Genomic DNA, 20,568 nt, shown 5'->3' with positions numbered 1-20,568 from the left:
GTGAGGAAATAATCGTATGTACGGATACTGACAGTTTTCTTATCTACTCAAGCCCAAGCTCACTTCAAGGTGTTATGGGATACTTCGCATGTGTGTGTACATTATTATAAACAAAAGGTACAGGCCAATTTGGCCTTGATAACTTCTATATGAATGCTATATACACACACACACACACACACTTAAATGCTTGGAATATATGTTGCACATAATATCAGAATACACAGATACGGTAGCTGGCATATATTAGTCAACATAAACAAAACACTTTACTGCACACAATTCTCCGCCTGGGGAGATAAGAGAACACACACAACAGATATTAGCCATGTTGCTTAATACACTACTGAAAGGCACTCATACTACAGTATAAGAACCTATATAGAATAGAGCCTAGCACATTATGGGTGTGACCAGACATGGAAATGTTCCTTTTATTCTAAAGAGTTGTATACAATTATTTGGAAGCACGAGTAACTACAAGCAGCCCAAAAAATGAGGGCATACCAACATTTTCAAAAACTGTCTGATTTTTTTGATCAAGGGACTTGACCAAGATCAGAGACAGAATTAGACCAAGTGTTCCTGGCTCCCAGTTCTATATTCATACTATAGCTCCTCACCCGATCTTCCCCTATTTTTTTCCTCTCTCTCACACACACACACACACACACACACACACACAACCAGCTGAATTTAAAATAAAAGAAGCCCTTTTGTACTATTTTATTTTTTATGGACTACTTAACTTCACTTCAGTTTCACCTGAAAATTCTCCATCATTTAAATTAAAAATTAAAAGCGATTGAGAAGCAACAGATCATTTACTGCAGTGTCAACTTTATTGAAAAACAATGATGTTCACATGTCTTAGGATCTAGCTTCATTACAGAAAATGTTTTGCAATAAGTTAAAAAACGTTTACTGAACAATTACAAAGTCAGACAAAGCAACCAGGATATATAGAAAAGATCCAGAAGCAGCTTATAATACAAAACAGTCATTGTAGTGGAGAATTTCACAAAATGTTTGTTTTACAAAAATCCCTCAGTTGATAAAGCTATTTTTAAAAAATCACCACATTACATTTCAAAGCTCGGCACAAGATTTTAAAAATGGAATACCCCCATATTTAGCGGCTGTGCTTCCCTGCACAATCTGGTTAAGATTTACTATGGTCTTAACATGTACGCATTTGCAATTAAGACAAAAGCATTTTTTTTTTTTTTTTTTTTTTACTAAATAGATTTTAGAACCTATAACAAGATTATAGATACTAATGGTGGTGATCCTGAAAAGGAGGCATTAACATAATGAAAATAAGGCAACTGAACTGACTGCAAACTATTTTTAGAAATTAAACTGGTTAAAATGACAGATTGCAATCACATACAAGGAAGTGTCATCTCCTGGTACATGAAGGCTGGCCAAATGCGTCTCCCCTCCCAGAGTTCTACAATGCACTTTTTGGCCACCATTTTTAACAGAAACATGTGGACCATAGCAAACTGTAAGCTGGAAACAGTGGGTCATACATCTGCATTAAAGATAGATATAATCTGCTCCCAAACCTGCCCCAGGATGCTGCACAGAGTTCTGGCAACTTTGCTGTATTCTCCAGGAATATCCATTGCGACATCATGTGAAATTTGAAAACGAATTGTCACAAGATATTTTCTGTATCAGAATACAGAACACATTTCCTTGGGATTCAAGATTGCCCATCCAACTCATCTTTAATATTCAATCGTAATAAAATTACTAACAAGATTGGATATTTTGTTTTTTTCTAAAATGCTGTCATTAAAAAAGCCTCTGGCAGTGTCAGTAGTCAAAGTGCACTTCATTATGTGTCATTAAAGTCAGGTTCTACTCAGAAGAGTGATTACAAATTGCATATAGGCTTTCATATTTAATGTGCCCCGGACACTCCAGAACTAATGTGCTTTCTTTACAGGTGAAAAGATTTCTCTAATTTCTGTTCCTACCGAATCTGACAAGTCAGGCTTTGTGTTTGCTTGGTTTTTTTTAAAAAGTTATTTTCCAAGCTAGAATTGCATTTTAAGGTCTTTTTTGGTTAAAGTAGCATTGCATTAACATGTACTGCAGCTTCAGCAAATGAAAGACAAGCTGGTCTGAGACTTTCAAGCCTGCCTAAGGGAGCTAGATACGCGAATCCCACTGAGTTTGATACCCACGTCCCTTCAGCTTCTTTGAAAATCTCAGCCCTTGTGGTTGTGCGCTCTGTAAAATTAGGAAGGAGCTTGGCAAGGGGAAGCAACTTTGAGATCCAACACAGGATTTTTTAATTTTTTTTAATGAAAGAAATACTATTTTCTGTGTGTTTTTGACATACTGTGCACTCAGCAGAAAGATTTTGAATGTGAGGAATTGTATACAGGAATCTGGTGGCTGTAAGACACCCACCTACCCATCAATAAACCACCCATCAGAACAGAAAACAAAAATAACTGCCTTTTCAGTGCAAGTGAGTTCACATGGAATGTATTCTACTGTCCAGTTTCATTATTTCCACATTAACTACAGTATTATGTTGTTTGATACCATAGTGGATGAGGTGTGTATGCAAGGCAGGTAGAATACAGTGGCTACTGTAATACGCAGGCATACAAGTAGGACAGGTTAATTACAGGCACAAATATGGGAATGCAACATATTTCAGTAACAAGGCAAGTATTCAGTTGCAATCAAACATAGCAGCAATTTGAACAGAGATTAAGTAAGTAAGTAGAAGTCACAAGCCTTTGTTTCAGTAGAATGAAGTGGTTTTATTAGGCAAAGCCATTTGGAGGTGAACCCACAAACCTGAGTGTTTCTCATATTGGAGATAGTGTGGGTGGAGTCTTTCCTACCCAGTTAGCCCCCAACCAAAAGAGTATGATTCATTCATGGAAAATTTTTGCAATGCCAGAGGCTAATATGAACACTGCTGTCACTCAAGTGCTTATTATGCCTCCATTCCCTCTGCCCTCCTTTTTCTTTCAAAGTTCTGAGTCCCCCTCTCCTACCTCCATTAAGGATATTCAACAACCTTACATGAAATACAGTTTACTAAACTTATTGACTCAAGAGCTGCAGGACTGGAACTCGGCATTTAAAATAATTAGCTTGTGGATCTGAAATTTAAGACACCCAGACAATCTGTGTGCTGGCAACAAATTACTGTACAGCTCCAAACCCTAAATTCCCTATTTATAAAAATCAACCATTCCGCCAAAAAGTTAGCAGAACGGTTCTAAATAGCTAACATGCAGATACAAAAGTTCTATCCAGTGTATAAAACTGAGGTTTGATTCTGGTGCTCCTGATTGGGTTAGAAAGCCGTGTGCTCTGGTGCAACATTCCAGTACAAGTGCTAGCCCTTTACGAAGGCAGTGAAGGTCAAGAAATGAGTGATCTGAAGTAGAGGAACAAGCAGTCCAGCACTGCAGGATTTAATTGCTTAAGCTCCTACAGTGATGGACTTGGTTAACAGCACTTTTTTCGGGAAAGGAAGCATATGCTACTTACATAGAGCTTTCCGAGAATTCCCACAGGGAAGCTAGTGCTAAAATAAACTTGGGCTTGAGCAAGGCATTGAGGGATAGATTTTCTAATTGCCTCTTACAGAGGCATTTTGTAAACATTGCAAAGACACTTACAAAAAACCTGGATAGGATCCTTTGGCAGGATACAGACTGGGAGGTAGCTCAGTTCCCAGTTACACTGAGACACACAGGTTAAGGGACTTGTCCTAGTCAGGAAAAAACTCCCAGCTTTCTGCTTGAACCACAAAATCACACAGCCTTAAGGAGGCATAATAAACCAGGGGCCCATATTAAAAAAGGCAGCTCCCTGGAAATCAGAGCTCAGAAGCAGCTGAAACAACAAAGAAGCCAAAGGAAGCCAAACTGCCTAAACCAAATGCGATACATTTGTGAGAGATGGACAAGGCTTTTGTATGTGTGTAAGCAGAGTTAGGCTTTATTGCAGCCTGAAAGCAAATGAGAATCATCTCCCCAGAGAAAACTCAATTGCTGGACTGTGACTGGTATCCACCTGTCCGCAAATCATGCAAAAAGTGGGATTTCAGCAGCTCCAAAGGGGGGAACGTGGTATTCTAACAGAGTTACAAAACGACTAGTCAAGCAGCAGCTTCAAGAGCAACAGGCAACAATGTGAATGGGGCAATTGTCCCTAGTTTTCCCCAAGCTCTCCACTCGCAGATGATTTGGGAGGGGGGACCCTAACTGAATTGAGCCTAGATGATTACACTTGCCATCCAATGATAGATATTTCATGAGTGTCTGCTGCTGCCTCTCTCGGTGCCTAAGGGAGTCTGCATCAACCCTGAGAGGCTGCCTGCTCAGCAACATACTGCACAGTAACTAGAGGCCACAGACAGTCAGAGGTTACAGTTGTGTATAGATTCTGGCTCAAAGTGGAAGGCTGCTATGGCTGGAAAAGTCAGCAGTCACACCCCTACACCCCTCCAGTCCCTAGGATCTAGACCTCAGGTGGTAGTACAGCAGCTTCAGGACTTTAGTAGCATAGAGCTGAAGCCAGAATTGTTTTCATGGTGGAAGTGGAATAGTTCAGTAATATCTTGTGGCCAGGACCCCTGGAGAGCTGGTGTGCAGATAGAAGATGGCAGCAAGGTGGTTGTTAGAGGAATATTCCACAGTCTCCACCCAACAGGACTGCAACACAGAGTAAGACAACAGATCAGGGCGTCTGCCCAGGCTGCAGAGCCTGTATTCCTGGGGAAGGAGAGAGATGAATGCCATCTGTTAAAACCTAGGTGGCCCAGGGAGGCTACTGCTTTAAGGTATCATGACATCTGATTTTAAAAACCATGGGGGTACAAACAGGAAAGTGTCTCTTGGGTCCTATACTACTACTTTCTTTCAAGGAAGAAGCGTGGAAAAATAATGGCATCAGCATATTAATTTGAATGTTAATTCCCCATTCCTTTTCGTTCACAAACACAGACTATTTTATGGAGGAACCTGTTCTCTATAGCTCTCCCATACTTCCAAGCATAGCTGGGGCATATTTTTAAGGTCTGTTCTGTTCCTAATGGATTTCTAAGAAAGTAACTTTAGCCACAAGAACCCCATAGATACCCTGGATGATGGGCTTTGAAAAGGATCCTGTGAAAATGGAATGCACTAAACTATCTAGAACAACTGAAGGACACAAAGGTTGGTTTTTTGTTTTTTAAATAACTCCTTCTCAGATTCTAACAACCTTTCTGGATGCCATGAAACTGTGAGACTGACGCACTGTTTTGTTGCTAGCCTTGTCTGATTATGAGCTATGGGTAAGGTCCTAGCTATGCTACAAATCAGAACCATGTTTGCCCCTAGGTTACAAGTTGTGACCAGGCTCCCTGATGTGGTATTTGGGGGGCAGGGAGGGCCTTAAAGAACAAAGGATGAGCCTTGCAAAAAACACCAAGATTTTGCAAACACACATCTACAAAGCCTCACTGATCATCATCTTCCCAGACCTTGGTCCCAGCCCATAATGTGAAAGATAAGCCTTTGTACCAGTAAGGTAAGGATGCATTAAAAGGAGATATGAAGTGGTGAAGCAGTGTCCCACACAGGATAAGAGTGTCCAAGTGCTTAACTTATACCAAGTTTGCCAATGAGCCACTGTACAACTTGGAGCCGGATGACTCTGTGCTGAGCTCACACAAGAATTTGGCTAAGGATTCAGAAAAAGGGGATGTTAAAGTGGTCTTGGAACTTGTTGGCATCATAAAAATCCCAGCCACTAGGTATAATTTGTTCAAAGTTGGCAGTTTAATCCTGCATACATTTCCTTAGTAAGCTGTACTTGCTATCGCTATCACTCTTCTCAGAATATAGACACTTGAAGAGCATACGCGTCTGCATTTCTTCTGCTCCACAGCGTGATATTTGAACCACAGGGGGATTTAATGATCTCTCACCTTTGTGCAGAGAAGTGAGAAATGGTATGAACCGATGAGAGTGGTAAGTCAGAAGAACAGTGTCTCTTCCTTTCCTAACACTAATTCTGTCACCCTCTGCAGACGATTTTTTATTTTAAAGGGTGTATAGAAATGCTTTCCTACTTTTAAGTAGGACACAATGACCATTTAGAAAGAATCTCTGATAGAATCTGTGCCCAGAAAACTAACTGAAGCTCAGTTTTTCCTTTGCTTACCTACCAAGTCCTAGGTTCTGTTTCTCTCCCATAATACAGCTGGGAACAGGATGGGCATCTAACCTGATGTGAGAAATGCAGCTCCCTGCCCTGCAATACTGCTAGCTGCTGCAGGCAAGTTGCAGAAATCAGGTCGGTAGCAGGTAAAGGGCCTCTTAATTTACCTTGGTTGCACTGAATTCATAGCACTTTTCCAGTGGTGATCAATGCTCTTTTTGAGTTATTATTTTACAGAGACACTGTCAGTAGTTTAAACCCAAACTTTAGTAGTTGGGTAAAGAAATGAAACTTTCAAAAATATTCAGACAAAATAGTTTTCCCGTTTAGACTGAAACCTTCCCTGGTAGTGTTATAAATCCCACCATGCAGCACTGAGCTCCTGCAAGAGAGCCAGAAAGAAAGAACAGATCAGGGGAGTTTCACTGTCCAGTGAAAAAATTAAACAAATCTAAATGGTGAGACATTAGGGTTTTAAAAGTTATTTCAAAGCTAGGAGGAGGTCAGAAAGTGCAGCCTTGGGGTCTTACTATGCAACAGATCCTCAGCTGGTGTAGACTGGCATAATTCCATTGAAGACAATCGAGCTGTGCCATTTTACACCAGTGGAGGATCTACTCTATTATTTTTAGGCTAACAGTGTCTCTTTAAATGTTATTTTTGTTTCACTCTGCATGATTTGTGTAACTTATCTAAAACAACAAAACTGAATTCTAGATGTCAGTCCAGCTGGGCTAAATGTCACAGAAAGCACCACTTCATTATTCTGACTGACTATCATTGTTCACAAGTAACCAGATATGCTGGATTTTAATACAAGCCTCCCACTACAAGCTGCAAGGCATATATTTAAGACACAAGTAGGAAGGTACATACAAAACAGTTAGCATAATTCCACTGTACTTCCTAGAATGTCACAAAACAGCACATATACCTGTTATGACAGACAAACAGTAAAGCATTTCTTCACAGCATCCCTGTGGAGAGAGAGAAATACTGACATGACTGGGCTGCTTCCCCAAATATTTCACTGCAGTAATCAAGATATGCTGCTTGAAGACTTAGACATTTATTCCTGCACAGTGTACATTTCCATATGTAAGGCTGCAGCATTCCCCCTGCATTACGTAGGTGTATGCAACCTGTGTGATATGTACATAGTGGAGACAACTTTAAGTTTCGTTTAAATGAGAGATGCACCTATGTACTTGTCTATGGGGGGCGGCGGGGAGGAGTGGGAAAGTGGGAAAAAGAGAGGATGCCAGAATTGGACACAGATGTTTGTTATGCATACATTCTAAAAAAAGTATTAAAGGAAATCTTAAATGCATACATGAAAATCTAAATTAAGGTTCCCACAGGGCAGCTAGTTTAGTTCCATTGCTCATCTGTAGTATTTTGGGTTATTGCTTATGTTTTCAAAAGGCAATTCTTAGGATTCCATTGCAGACTATGTACCACATGGCTAAGGACTTGTCTACTTTGGAACACTCAGTAAAGTTATGGCAAATCAACTAAAGGTGTGAAGTAAATGCGTAAGAATTAAAACATGCTAAACACCTGTATGGATGCTCTCATTCAGGGGTAAAGTGGCTTTAGTTCACTAAGATTAAGGCCAGGTCTGCACAACAGACCTAGATAGGTATAACTATGTCGCTCAGGGGTGTGAAAAATCCACCGACCTAGCGCTTTCTACACAGGGGGTTAGATCGACAGGAGGGCTTCTCCTGCCAACATAGCTATTGCCTCTCGGGAAGGTGAATTAACTACACCAATGGGAGAGCTCTCTCCCATCGGCTTAGAGCAGGGGTCTCAAATGACCACGAGGGCCACATGAGGACTAGTGCACTGGCCCGAGGGCCGCATCACTGACACCCCCCATCGCTGCCCCCCAACCCCACCCCCACTCCATCCTTTCAATGAGGCCCCGCCCCTGCCCTGCCTCTTCCCACCCTTCCCTGTCCCCATTCCAACCCCTTCCCCGAAGCTGCGTTTTAAGGGTAGATGGGCTCTAGGTACAAGGGGGAACAGGTTAGTAAACATAGGAGCTAGGACATGTTGCAAGAGATCATTCAAGGCGAAGCAGGTAGTTAACACCTCTGCAAGTCGGAGAACAAAGGACAACTCCCTCAAGTGACGTGCCTACATTTCATTTGGCAGCATGGGATGATTTTTGCAGGTGTGAAAACCACCGAGTTTGTCACAGGGGATCTGGCAACTGACAGGACAAGCTTGTCATCAACCTTCTGGAGGGCAGCAGTGTTCAGGAATATGGGGGAGTTTAATAACTTGAGAGATTTATTTGACAGCATATTCATACAGTCTCGTGCACTTTATAGGTTACATGCCTCCAAATGCAGTGCGCCTTTCAGTGCATGCAACATTTGAAAAAAGTAGTGGGCGAGTTTCAGCAAAAAGCCAGCCAACTCGCTGGGACGCTGATGTTTCCTGAAAAGTTTACTGGGAGGAGGGGAGAAGAGAAAAGGGGGGATGGTAAGAACTCCTAACCCCCTGCTGCCATGTCCCATCCCAGAAACAGCTGCATTTCAGTCACAGGTGAAAAATTCTTAGGTGTTTAATTTGTAATCAACTCTAAGGTCATTCAGAAAAAATGGCAGCACAACCATTTTAAAGTCACACAGTTTATGGGGGAGTTAACTGTAAGATAGAGTTTAACAGATATTCACTAATATAATAAGGAAAAATCAAGCTTACCTTGCAAATGGTATGAAAGAAATGCTGTACCTAAGAGAGGAAGAGAACATTAAAAAAACTGAGTTACCATTAACTTCAGATTACATTAGAGTCATACACAAAAGCAACAACTCCTCCCCACACCACACTGAAACAGAGACAGAAGTGTCTCAGTGAACAAAGACAAAACGCCAGTTCAGGTAGTGGAAAGGCACGCAAGCTCCTCCTCAGCCATCCTCCTGAAAACAACTCTGTTGAATCCATGAAGCGCCACAGCAAAGCTATGGCTCGCTATAAAAATGTTTATTAACAATAATCCTCCTCTTTCTGAAACCCTACATGCACCAAGCCCTGGGGCAAGTATGATCAGTCATCTGGCTAGTGATGTACTGGGTGACTTGGATAAGGACACCTAGTCAACCTTCTATTTCTACAGCATCTGTAGCAATGACCTGGGAAGCTGTACAAAAGTTATAATAATGAAAAGGAAACTGGCCCTAAGCAATCCTGATCTAAACCACACAAAGTAAAGAGAACAGTCAAGAACAATGTAATCCAGAAAGGGAAAATCTAGTGTAAAAGGGAGGACTGAATGGGCAAAGGCAAACTGATCCAAACACGGGAACCTTGCTGCTGGTTCCAAAAAGAGCAAGAGAAACTCTAGGAGGGAGTCCCACTGAGAGAGACTCTGCAGTAGAAGTGCTCTGCCCCCAGCCCATTCCAAGCAGAACTCTGGAGCAGAGAGCAGGGACAAGCCATCTGATCTCAAATGCCTTGTAGGACGTCACTCATGAAGATCAGGTCATTAGGATTAATTTGGCTAGGTGGTTCATGTTTGGGTGGCTAGAGGAAAGGGAGAACTCCCCTACCATAATTCGTACAACTTTACAGTCCTCTGACAATCTATCTACAAAAGCTAGATTTAATCCAGGTTACTTTGGGGGGAGGGGAGGGGGAAGAGAGCAGAGGCAGCTTTAGCACGGGTTCATGGGTTAAACTGCACCCACAGAAATCATCAAACCAATGGTGCCAAACCCAAGTGATGCTGCAGCCCTCTCTGTGCCAGGTTGAAATGCCTGAAGCCGCAGCCAGGCCCGGGAGCTGCTATTGTGGTGCAGGCTCACACTCTCCCACCCCTCTCCAGAACCTCCCCTCTGCACAAGGCCAAGATTACAGTTGCAGTGCCTGGGGAAAAGGTGCTGCTACAGATGGCTGGTGCCCCCTTGGCTATAACTCAGAATCCATCTCCTAGAAAAGTTTAGCATAGCATACCCATTGAATTCAGATGCTACACCCTCCCTATTAGGGGGAGGGGGGAAAGTTACCTACCATGCCAAGGCAAAAAATTGCAAAATGCAGAAGATGAGAGCAAGTCCCTTGTTGTGCCACTGAAAGAAGAAAACAGACAATAACGCAATCAAATAATGAGCATATATATTTATTAGTGTGCACTGGCTATATACAAGATCCAAATACTCACCCAGAAGGCAGAACACAATGTTAGTATGAGACACAACTAGAAGAGAACAGAGCATGTCAGTTAAAATAGAGACTACTCCACAGTTAAAATATATTTTTTGCAAATATAAAGGAAGACTGAAGGGAAATGCAATATTTTACCTGAGCCAATCTATACTATTTCTAAATATGAAATAAAGCAGCAAGCTGGTGATCACCACAAAAGGACGATCACAGCTGCAGTCAAGGAACAGCAGAAGGCTTCCACAGCTTGTGGCAATTTCTGTAGGTTCCTACTTTTTCCCCAGGCCAGTTTTATTAGTTAGTATACACATTCAGGTACGCTACTTCACTTTCTTATCTAAATAGAAATATAGAGCTTTCCAGCTCCTCTCGGTCTCTGGCTGCAGCTCTGATTTGCCTGTCTCTAAACATGCCATGAATGTTTCCTGTTGAAATCACTAAAACAGCAGCCCTGGGGTATCACACCGCTATCCAGTTCATATCAACTGAGACTATGAAAAATGTTCAGGTACTTTTTAGCTACTACTTTATTTATTTATTTTAAAGCGTTCCAAGGTCTGAATGTAGGAATGATCCACCCACTTCAGGCATCTGTAATGCCTACAACCCACATTGACTATAAAAATAGGAGCTGCACAGTTATGACACTTCTGGAGGGGCTTTTTGCTAGACTCCTTAAATTTACAGCTGAAGGTCAACACTTTCACTTATAGGTCTGGAGTGTAGACCTGGCCAATCAGTATAACTATGTTGGCTCAGAGGGGTGTAGATTTTTTTACACCCGAGTGATGTAGTTATTCTGACCTAACCCTCCGTGTAGATGGCGCTATGTAGATGGGAGAGCTTCTCCAGTCGACAGAGCTACCGCCTCTCAGGGAGGTGGATTAAATACACCATGGAAGAGCATCATCACTAAAGCGCTGCAGCTGCACCGCTGTACACTAAGACAAGCCCTTTGTTGAGATGCTTCAAAGCTGAAAGAGCCTACAGCCTAGTAACCACCTAGATCCATGGTTTTCAACCTGGGTCTAAGGGGTCCACAAAAGGTTGTCGTTAGCATAAAACAGTGGTTTTCAACCTGTGGTCTGCAGACCCTCTTGGGATCTGCAGACTACACCTAAGATTTCCAAAGGGATCCACACCTCCATTCGAAACCTTTTAGGGGTCCACAAATGAAAAAAGGTTGAAAACCACTAACCTAGATGCATTTGGCTAAGCTGCAAAGTTCTCACAAAAGTTCAATTATACATGAAGCTGTAAGTCACCTGAGGATGACTAGATTTTCCAAGTACCTTGTTATGAAACTCCACCTACAAGCATTTTACCAAAGAGTGAAACTAGCAGCTAGGGTAAGTAGAAATAAGAGATAAAAAAATAAGAGGGTTCACACTCTAATGTTACATTTCTGTCTGCCTATATCTCCACTTGCTTCATCCCAAACCCTCTTCTAAATAACTCCCAGTCCCGCTCCTGCCTTCACATCTTCTTTCACGTTGCCCATGTGGGTGGGTGGGTGTGTGTGTGCATGCATGTCAGATTTCTCCAAAACTTCTTCAGCAACACCTATCAATCCACTCAGTGATAATGATTCTACTACTTCATGCACTTAAACCACTGCCCCCTGTACTGTACTGCCCAGATTTAGGCTATGCTCTTCAGAACACGGGACCTGTCTTTTTCAGTGTTCTCTATAACTATATACATCTCCAGTGCTATAAGAACGGCAATAAAAGCAGCACTGTGAATGTAACTAGATCAAACCACTATTGACAACTTTGTTCTGGAATTTTGCACTGAATTAAGACTAGTTAAAACAAGATCTTTTGATACTTACTAGCATAACAATAGTAGCTATCAAACGAGTAGGCTCAAACATTCTTTTCAATTGTCTCATAGGTCCCATAAGGAAAACAGTGCTGTAACAAGCAAAACAACATAACACAGACACGTAAAACATCTACATACAGCAATAAAATTTGATTGTAAGATGCCCTAATCAAGCATGCTTACTGTGCTGTCATAAATTGACATTCTATCCTAGAGGGCCACTACTATACTAGATACCAGTGCCTATGTTATTATGGTGATTGGTGCTATCTGTATAGCAAAGACAGCCAGGCAGTACTACAGAATAAAAATCAGTATCCTACTGACAATGGGGAAGATACATACCAAGAACTGGGCACCAAACAGACTAAGCCTTGGGAAGAAGCAAGTGCTGACATTTGTAATCTAGACTCCTCCATCTCTGTTCAAAACCAAACATTCCAGAAGGGGTGTAGGGACAAGCCTGGTGGAGGTCAACGGGTCCCATCCCAGGTCTCCATTCTGATTTGATGAAAGTGATCCCTGAGGTACCTGGACTGCATTTACACAGACTAGTCAATGAGTTCACTTCCTACCAACGCGCCAGACACAGTCTTAAAGTGCCATCAGACTCGGCTGACTTTGTAGAACAGTGAGGCTCAGATTAAATTGATCAAATTTTCATTTAACTTTTTTTTTTTTTTTTAAATCTTAGCTTGTTATGTCCAGTTTATATACCCATTTTCTCTCTGGTCTTAAGGTGACTCCTCTCCTCCCTCTTGTTGCTGACAACAGGCTGCCATTGCTTCAGTCAAGAGCAGCCCAAGATACAGTATAATGGAGGAGATGGAGTGGTGGGAGAGAAGAAAGCAATCCCAAGCCAGCCACAGATGATGAGAGAGGAGTAGCCAAGTAGAGTATTCCTGTGAGGATCAGCCAGATGGTATGTACCCAGGACAACCACATAGCCACTGGCATGCCTAATTCTACTGCATGCCAGGAATGATGGAGTCTCACTAGTCTCCCCTCCCTCACAGTCATGTGGCAATGAGTTACACAGTCAAATTACACACTGCATGACAAAGTACTTCCTTTTACTGGCTTTGAATTTCCCAACTTTTAATTTTGAGTGTCCTCTGATTCTTATGTTACAAGACAAGGAGAACAGGCTTTCCCGCGCTAACCTTTCTAGAAAATTCATTACTTAGTACTTGTATCACATTCCCTCTATTCATCTTCTTTCTAAGGCAAAGAATTCCAATCTTTGCAATCTTTCCACATGAGTTTTTCCATGCTTTTGATCATTCTCATAGCTCTTCTTAAATGAAAAATAAATCTTTACATAATACAGATTGCAAAGTCCAGGTAAAAAAAAATTAAGGGCCCACATATCCTTGAACACATCAACTCGTGTCCCAACTTAACAAACCAAGCTTTATAGCTCGAGTTCTGTAATAAGCTAGTCGAGATGGGGTGACCACCATGGCACACAGCATTACAGATAAGGCTGCCCCTTTGATTTATATAATGGCATTATAACAAGTCTCCATATTATTTGCCACCCCATTCCTTACATATTCTAAAATCTTGTTTTTTATGTCAGCTGCACATTGAGAAGAGGTCTTCATTAAGCTATTTACAGTGATAGCCAGGGTCTCTTGTGAGGCCAGTGAGACTACCTACACAAAGATATGCCTCCAGCATGGACTAATAGCTGATGGTTCAGAGGAAAGTGTAGAAAACCACAATGATGCACCAAACAATACATAAGTTATGTAGATGTCTTCCTGACCCCTGCAGGAAGGATGAGATTTCATTCCTCTTATTTTAGCAAGTATATCCAGACAATATTTGATCCAAACAGTAAATACAAAATACCAGTTGAAACGGTTTCATTTCCCAAGAACTGGACTGTTTAAATCAGTCATGTTTGTTCCTCTTCCATTATTTCTGAATTTTAGAGATCTGTACAGAGAAGTGAACATTCAGCCTCACATCCCACCATTTCCACCACTCAGACAAGCATGGGTACATTCGCACACACTCATTCTGTTCCCATTTTCTGCCTTTGTATCAGGTAGCTATTTTACAGAAATGTTACCTTCCAAGGGATGCAATATTCCCCAGAGTGTAAAATACTGCAAAGAGAACTAGTCCTTTCCTTGGCACCCATAGCAGGCAAGTACCCTGAAAAGGAAGATAAGAGAACATAAGAATGGCCCTACTGGGTCAGACCAAAGGTTAATCTAGCCCAGTATCCTGTCTTCTGACAGTGGCCAGTGCCAGGTGCCCCAGAGGGAATGAACAGAACAGGTAATCATCAAGTGATCCATCCCCTGTCGCTCATTCCCAGCTTCTGGCAAACAGAGGCTAGGGACACCATTCCTGCTCATCCTGGCTAATAGCCACTGATGGACCTATCCTCCATGAATTTATCTAGTTCTTTTTTGAACCTTGTTATGCTCTTGGCCTTCACAACATCCTCTGGCAAGGAGTTCCACAGGTTGACTGTGCATTGTGTGAAGAAATACTTCCTTTTATTTGTTTTAAACCTGCTGCCTATTAATTTCATTTGGTGACCCCTAGTTCTTGTGTTATGAGAAGTAGTAAATGCTTCCTTATCTACACCAGTCATGATTTTATAGACCTGACTGGATAAAAATTGTTTCACGTTGCAACAAAAATAGCCCCCAAACAGTGTTTTTTAGTAGCAGTGAAGAAGCACTAAAAAACTTAAACCTGAATGGCAGTTACAAAAGCTGGTTTGTGTTTGTTCACATTCTTTATAGTGATCAGAGCATTACATTACACTTGCCGATAGAACCCAGTTTCCTTTTTTATAAAAAGGGTTTTGGAATTTTTTGCTTTCATCAGGGACGGGACATTCCCCAAAACTGAAATTAATTTCTGCACAAATAGGTAATTTTGCCATACTTGTGCAAACCTTATTCTTTAAACAAAAGTAGGAATATCCGATACATGGATATAGTACAAAAGGATGTATTTCCATCTACAAGGCAAGTTTTACCATGTCAGGTTCATTGAACCGTGTTCATTACAAAAGTGCTCCTTCTGACTCTGTTATAAAACAGTTTGATCTGACCTTTGTAGACTGATTAAATCATGTTGCCACACAATCCCTCAATTTGCCTATGTAGATGAATCCTTAGTATTGCCTGGCTTAGTCCTCCTGGCTGACCTGAATCCCATTCCCTTCCTGAACCCCAGCACTAGTTTACCAGTCCCATCCCACGTAGCCAACATCATATCATTCCTCTTGGTACTTGAGAATCACATTCCATACAAGCTGCATATTGATCCACACATCACCCAGTCCCCCACAAATCAAAGAGGAGTGGACTGACCATCTTCTTGATTTTTAGTTTATGTTTAGTTTAATTTTATAGCTGCATTTCAAAGTGTTCCCTTCCCAATCCAGATGCCTGCTCAAAGTCCCAAGCAGCTGGCAGAACTGGGGCCAGTTTGTACATCATTTTGTTATCCACTTTGGGGTGCTATAAAAAGTAACTGCAGTGCTCAAAACGCAAGTCTCCTCCTAGAGCAGAAGTGGACAGACAGAGAAGAACTTACCAGGACAGAGCACAGAACTCCTAAGGCAAAACAAGCGATGAAGCCTTTCACTCTCGTGCCCCAGCTTAATGAAGTTGTATCAACGATCTGGAAGCCAAAAACAAATAAAGAGACATGTCCTTTAACACAGTGATTTTCAAACTTTTGTATTTGTGACCTCTTTCACACATCAAGCCTCTGAGTGTGATCCCCCTTATAAATTAAACTTTTTTTTATATTTAATCCTATTATAAATGCTGGAGGCAAAGCAGTATTTGGGGTGGAGGCTGACAGCTCGCGACCCCAAAGTAATAACCTTGCAACCCCAAGGGGTCACGATCCCCAGTCTGAGAACCCATTTTAACACATCAATTTGTGTCCCAACAAAACAAACTTTATAGCTCTATTTCCATCAGCAGCTTAAGCACCGTCTGAAAAATATTCTGCTAGAACACAAAATAAATGAAAAATGAATCCATATACAACAGCAATACTACTAACAGAGAGCTCAGTTTTGAAACCACACTGCAAGCAGAATTCCCACTGAAGTAAATGAGAGTATGTTATTACCTACATCAGGGGTGACCAACCTGTGGCTCTGGAGCCACGTGCGGCTCTTCAGAAGTTAATATGCGGCTCCTTGTATAGGCACCGACTCCAGGGCTGGAGCTACAGGCTCCAACTTTCCAATGTGCCAGGGGGTGCTCACTGCTCAACCCTTGGCTCTGCCACAGGCCCTGCCCCCACTACACCCCTTCCTGCCCCCGTGGTGCCCTCACTCCCAGAGCCTCCTGCATGCCACAAAACAGCTGATCAGGAGATGCGAGGAGGCACTGATTGGCTGGTGGGTGAGTGGGAGGTGCTGCAAGGGAGCTGATGGGGGGGGACTGCTGATATATTACTGTGGCTCCTTGGCAATGTACATTGGTAAATTCTGGCTTCTTCTCAGGCTCAGGTTGGCCACCCCTGACCTACAGAATGAGGCCCCTATCAAGTCCTAGATACCTACAATAAGTGAATAGCTTGCCACAATACTATATAGTCTGTTCATTCCACTATATTTGTACCTACATATCTAACCTTTCCTGTTCTTCTATTAGCAGACACATACCCACCTCAGCGAGCACAGATTCTTCACCTCCACATTAAGGCCTGGTCCTACACCTAAAACTTAGTCAACTTAACTACCACACTCAGGTGTGCAAAAAAATTCACACACCTGAGAACTGTAGTTAAGCCGACCTAAGCTGTGGTGCAGAAGCTGCTACGTCGACAGAAGATTCTTTCATAGAATTAGCTATTGTCTCTTGTGGGGGTGGATTTACTACAATGATGGAAAAACTTGTTCCATCACTAACAAGTGTCTACACTACAACATAGCAACAGTGAAGTTGCAGCACCACAGCTGTGACACTACAGTACTTGTAGTGTAGCCATATTCTCAGTTATTATTTATCAATTTCCCTTCTCCCACCCTTAATTTCTATATTCACTGGAAGTGAAATCAGGCAGATTCCAGTCAAATTTTCATAGAAAAAGCAGTTTATTAAAAGCACCACAATTTGTTTTCTGTTCTCTGTTTTCTATGTTGCATTCATCTACACGGAACAGAACTATAATGCTTCTATTTCATCCATCTAGTCAGAGTGAAGTCCTAGCAACATATTTCCTACCCACCCACAAACATCCAAACACTGAACAGCAAAAAGTTACTGAACTCTAGAATTTATGAATACTTGAGCATGTTAGCCCTTTACACACTAGAGCGTACTTAGTTTTAGACACATGGCATGAAGGTGAAGGAAAGAAATTGGGTGGGATTATGAAGTCATTTTCATGCATTCAATTGGAAATCATTTAAATACATGGCATCAGACTAGTTTCTAGGAAGTTTAGTCACCTTTCCACATATAAAACATTTTAAAAGTTGCATGGCATCACATTTGGCTCAAGATTTAAGCTTTGCAGAAAGCAGTTTTTTTATAAAATCCAAGAACAAAAAGGTTTACGCTATTTTTGTAAAAACAAACCAAACGTGTTCAGCTTCTGAGTGCTACATTGTTTGGGTTTCAAACACTTTAGGGGAAGGGTTATTTGTTTCTTTTTTCAAAAAATAACCATTCCCCTAAAGCGTTTGAAACCCAAACAATGTAGCACTCAGAACCTGAAAACAAAACCATAAGCCAAGGTAGAACTGATTTACACTGTCTAAGAGGAAAGAAATGCAGTGAGTCAACAAAGACCACAAACAGTGAGATACACTGGGTGGCTAAAACTCTTTCCCTTTAAACACTCTGACAGTGTTTAAAGTTATTGGTAGCACAGATAACGTGAGTTTACAATATGAGCTCGGACCCTGGTTAGCGCAAGGTCTGTGTGGCCAGAAGGGAAGTTGGGCTTGAGCCCGAGCTCACACTGCAATGAAGGCATACCCTAGGTCAGTGGCTCAACTTTTCCAGACTACTATATCCCTTTCAGGCATCTGATTTGTATACCCTCAAGATTCACCTCACTTAAAAGCCACTTATTTACCAACTCAGACCTAAAAATAGAAAACGGTCACAGCACAGGGTTACTGAGAAGTTGCTCACTTTCCCAATTTTACCAAGTAATTATAAATCGATTGGAATATGGATATGGTCGTTACGTGGCAGTATGCAGAGCAGTATAAACAAGGCTCTGTATGAAATTTGTGTTTGTACTGACTTCGCTGGTGCGTTTTCCGTAGCCTGTTGTTAAACTAGGCAAATATCTAGAGGAGGTGATGTGCCCCCGGCAGACCGCTGCGTACCCCGAGAGGGACGGGTCTCCCTGGCTGAGAAGCAGCGGACGAGGTGGACAGAGACCCTGTAAAGCTCCCGTGTCCTCCTACCAGCTCGTCAGGGAGCGGCGGCGGGGAGGACTCGCTTCCCGGCCCAGCGGGCAGCAGCCGGAGCGGGCGCGCCACGCCCGGCCCCGGCCCCGGCCCCGCTCCCCGGGGGAGGGTGGCGCTGACAGGCCGGGCACCGCTCCCGGCTCCAGGGCTTGCACTGAAACTCTGCCTCCCCGGACGGGCCGCGGGAGTCGCCCCCCGCCCCTGACACGAGCCTCCCGGGCTCGCAGCAGGGCACGGCCCGGAGCGGGCCCGCACCGGGACAAGCCGCGGCAGCCTGGCCAGCGGGAGCGGGGGAGGGGGGCTCGTTACCTCGCTCAGGCCGCCCTGCTCCTCCGCGTCCTGCCCGTTCAGCACCCGCTTGAGCTTGTCCATCCTGCCTGGCTGCTGCGCCGCCGCCACCCCGCTTCCGTGACCCGACTACTTTAGGACTGGCCCGCCCCGCCCCCGGGACTACAACTCCCAGCGCGCACCGCAGGCAGGAAGTCGCCGGTTTCCAGCCAACCCGGCGGCTAATCCGGCGCAGTGCATGGTGGGAGACGTAGTCCCGACCCGCCGGCGCGGTGCGTGCTGGGAGCTGTAGTCCATATTGGCCTTTCTCCTGAAAGAGTTTGCCAGACGCCAGTGGCACATGGCGTCTATGCCACAAGGCAGCTCCTAGCCAGGCATCAGCCTTCACTGGTGGCATACTGCTCCTTTTCCACACTCTCAGCGCCAATCAGGGCAGCCTCCAACACAGCATTGCCAGCCCATGATTTTATGGCAAATCTCCCACTATTTAGTGCTTTCCCTAAAGCCCCAGCTCCTGGAACTGTGAGAATCTAAACTTTCATTTAAAAAGTTTCTAGACATCAGCATTGTGGAGAAATGCTGGGAAATGGGACAGAAGTCTAATCCAAAGTCTCAAAAAACAGAACACAAACGAAAAAAACAGCAAACATTTACTATTTTTAATATATTTTTAAAGCCAATCTCACTGTTTTAGGGCGCCTGCTTCATCATTTTTGAATGCTTGGATTTGGCAACATTTCTTAAGTCATTCTGCTATGCAAAAGGGTCCACTGACATTACTTCAGCCATACTTAAGGTGATCTATTACTACAAAATAATATAAATAGCATGCCAAGTGACTATATCAGGGCAACTTCTATTTTATTATTTTTCTTAAAATGGAGCATACTAACCTTTTTTAGTTTTCTCCCTGACCCACTATTGTTTAAAAACCAACATTGTACAGAGTGTCTTATTTCTAACCAATTTTAAAAAACTCCAAAAGCCAGTGTTCTGTTAATCATTTCTTCACTACTTTCTTTGGGTACATATTTGCATTCCTCTTTTATTTAGCTAACGCTTAAGGTGGTTATTTATTGGGCTTCCAGAATATCAATTATTTATATAGCAAGATCATTGAAGATTTGAAATGTTAAGACTATAAGCAATCATAGTTGCTTTTTAGGCCTGCTCCAGCAAATTTTTTAGTATGCACTATTCACATGCATATAGATGTGCAGAAGTGTTTGCAGGATCAGGCCCTAGTATGCAAAAGATGTTGGTAACACATAGGGCTAGCTCCTGCACCCACTGAAGTCAATCATAAAATTTCCATTGATTTCAAGAGCGCAAGATCAGGCACTTAGTTATTAAGTATGCTGTAAGCTATTAATACAAGAACCGAAATATACATGCTTTCATAATGACATTGCAAAACAGACAGGAGAGAGCAAACAATGCATTTTGAAACATTTCTTCAATTCAGAATTGTAAATTCCATTAAGGATATTCCACAATGCTAAACTTTGAAAACATCAAGTTGCACTATTTTAAAACATACATGTCTTAAAAAAAAAATCACGTCTTGAAGCATTTAATAACTTCAATTACACCAAATAAATTTCTTTATTGTCTGTACTAACATCAGTTTAAGAACCAACCAAAACACCGGTGCAATGAGC

At 42.4% G+C, this 20,568-nt stretch overlaps 1 protein-coding gene across 2 annotated transcripts; it reads right to left on the bottom strand.

Annotated features, from left to right (window-relative positions):
- Positions 1-661: 661 nt before the first annotated feature.
- On the bottom strand, positions 662-19,050 carry SFT2D2 (SFT2 domain containing 2). 2 transcript variants are annotated; one of them, XM_074973624.1, is made up of 9 exons: positions 18,929-19,050; positions 15,766-15,852; positions 14,276-14,361; positions 12,203-12,284; positions 10,367-10,402; positions 10,216-10,274; positions 8,908-8,937; positions 7,127-7,169; positions 662-6,574 (listed from the first exon to the last, which is right to left on the bottom strand). In XM_074973624.1, exons 1-8 carry the CDS (start codon positions 18,989-18,991, stop codon positions 7,130-7,132), a joined length of 483 nt encoding a protein of 160 aa, XP_074829725.1. In that variant the 5' UTR covers positions 18,992-19,050; the 3' UTR covers positions 662-6,574; positions 7,127-7,129. The 2 variants fall into 2 exon arrangements, with proteins under 2 accessions (XP_074829725.1, XP_074829731.1); XM_074973630.1 differs by having other exon boundaries at positions 665-4,760.
- Positions 19,051-20,568: the final 1,518 nt, after the last annotated feature.

Source organism: Natator depressus, chromosome 1 (assembly GCF_965152275.1).
Source record: "Natator depressus isolate rNatDep1 chromosome 1, rNatDep2.hap1, whole genome shotgun sequence".
Taxonomy (NCBI): Eukaryota; Metazoa; Chordata; order Testudines; family Cheloniidae; genus Natator; species Natator depressus.
The sequence above is the reverse complement of the archived record's forward strand: the minus strand, read 5'-3'. Positions and strand labels throughout refer to the sequence as shown.

Excerpts from the sequence above, each read along its gene's own strand:
- SFT2D2 (XM_074973624.1), bottom strand. The coding sequence starts at position 18,991 with ATGGACAAGCTCAAGCGGGTGCTGAACGGGCAGGACGCGGAGGAGCAG. Across the intron at positions 10,275-10,366 it reads CATTGTGTTCTGCCTTCTGG|TGGCACAACAAGGGACTTGC; the intron begins GTGAGTATTTGG and ends TTCTTCTTTCAG. Across the intron at positions 8,938-10,215 it reads CAATTTTTTGCCTTGGCATG|GTACAGCATTTCTTTCATAC; the intron begins GTAGGTAACTTT and ends TTCCTCTCTTAG.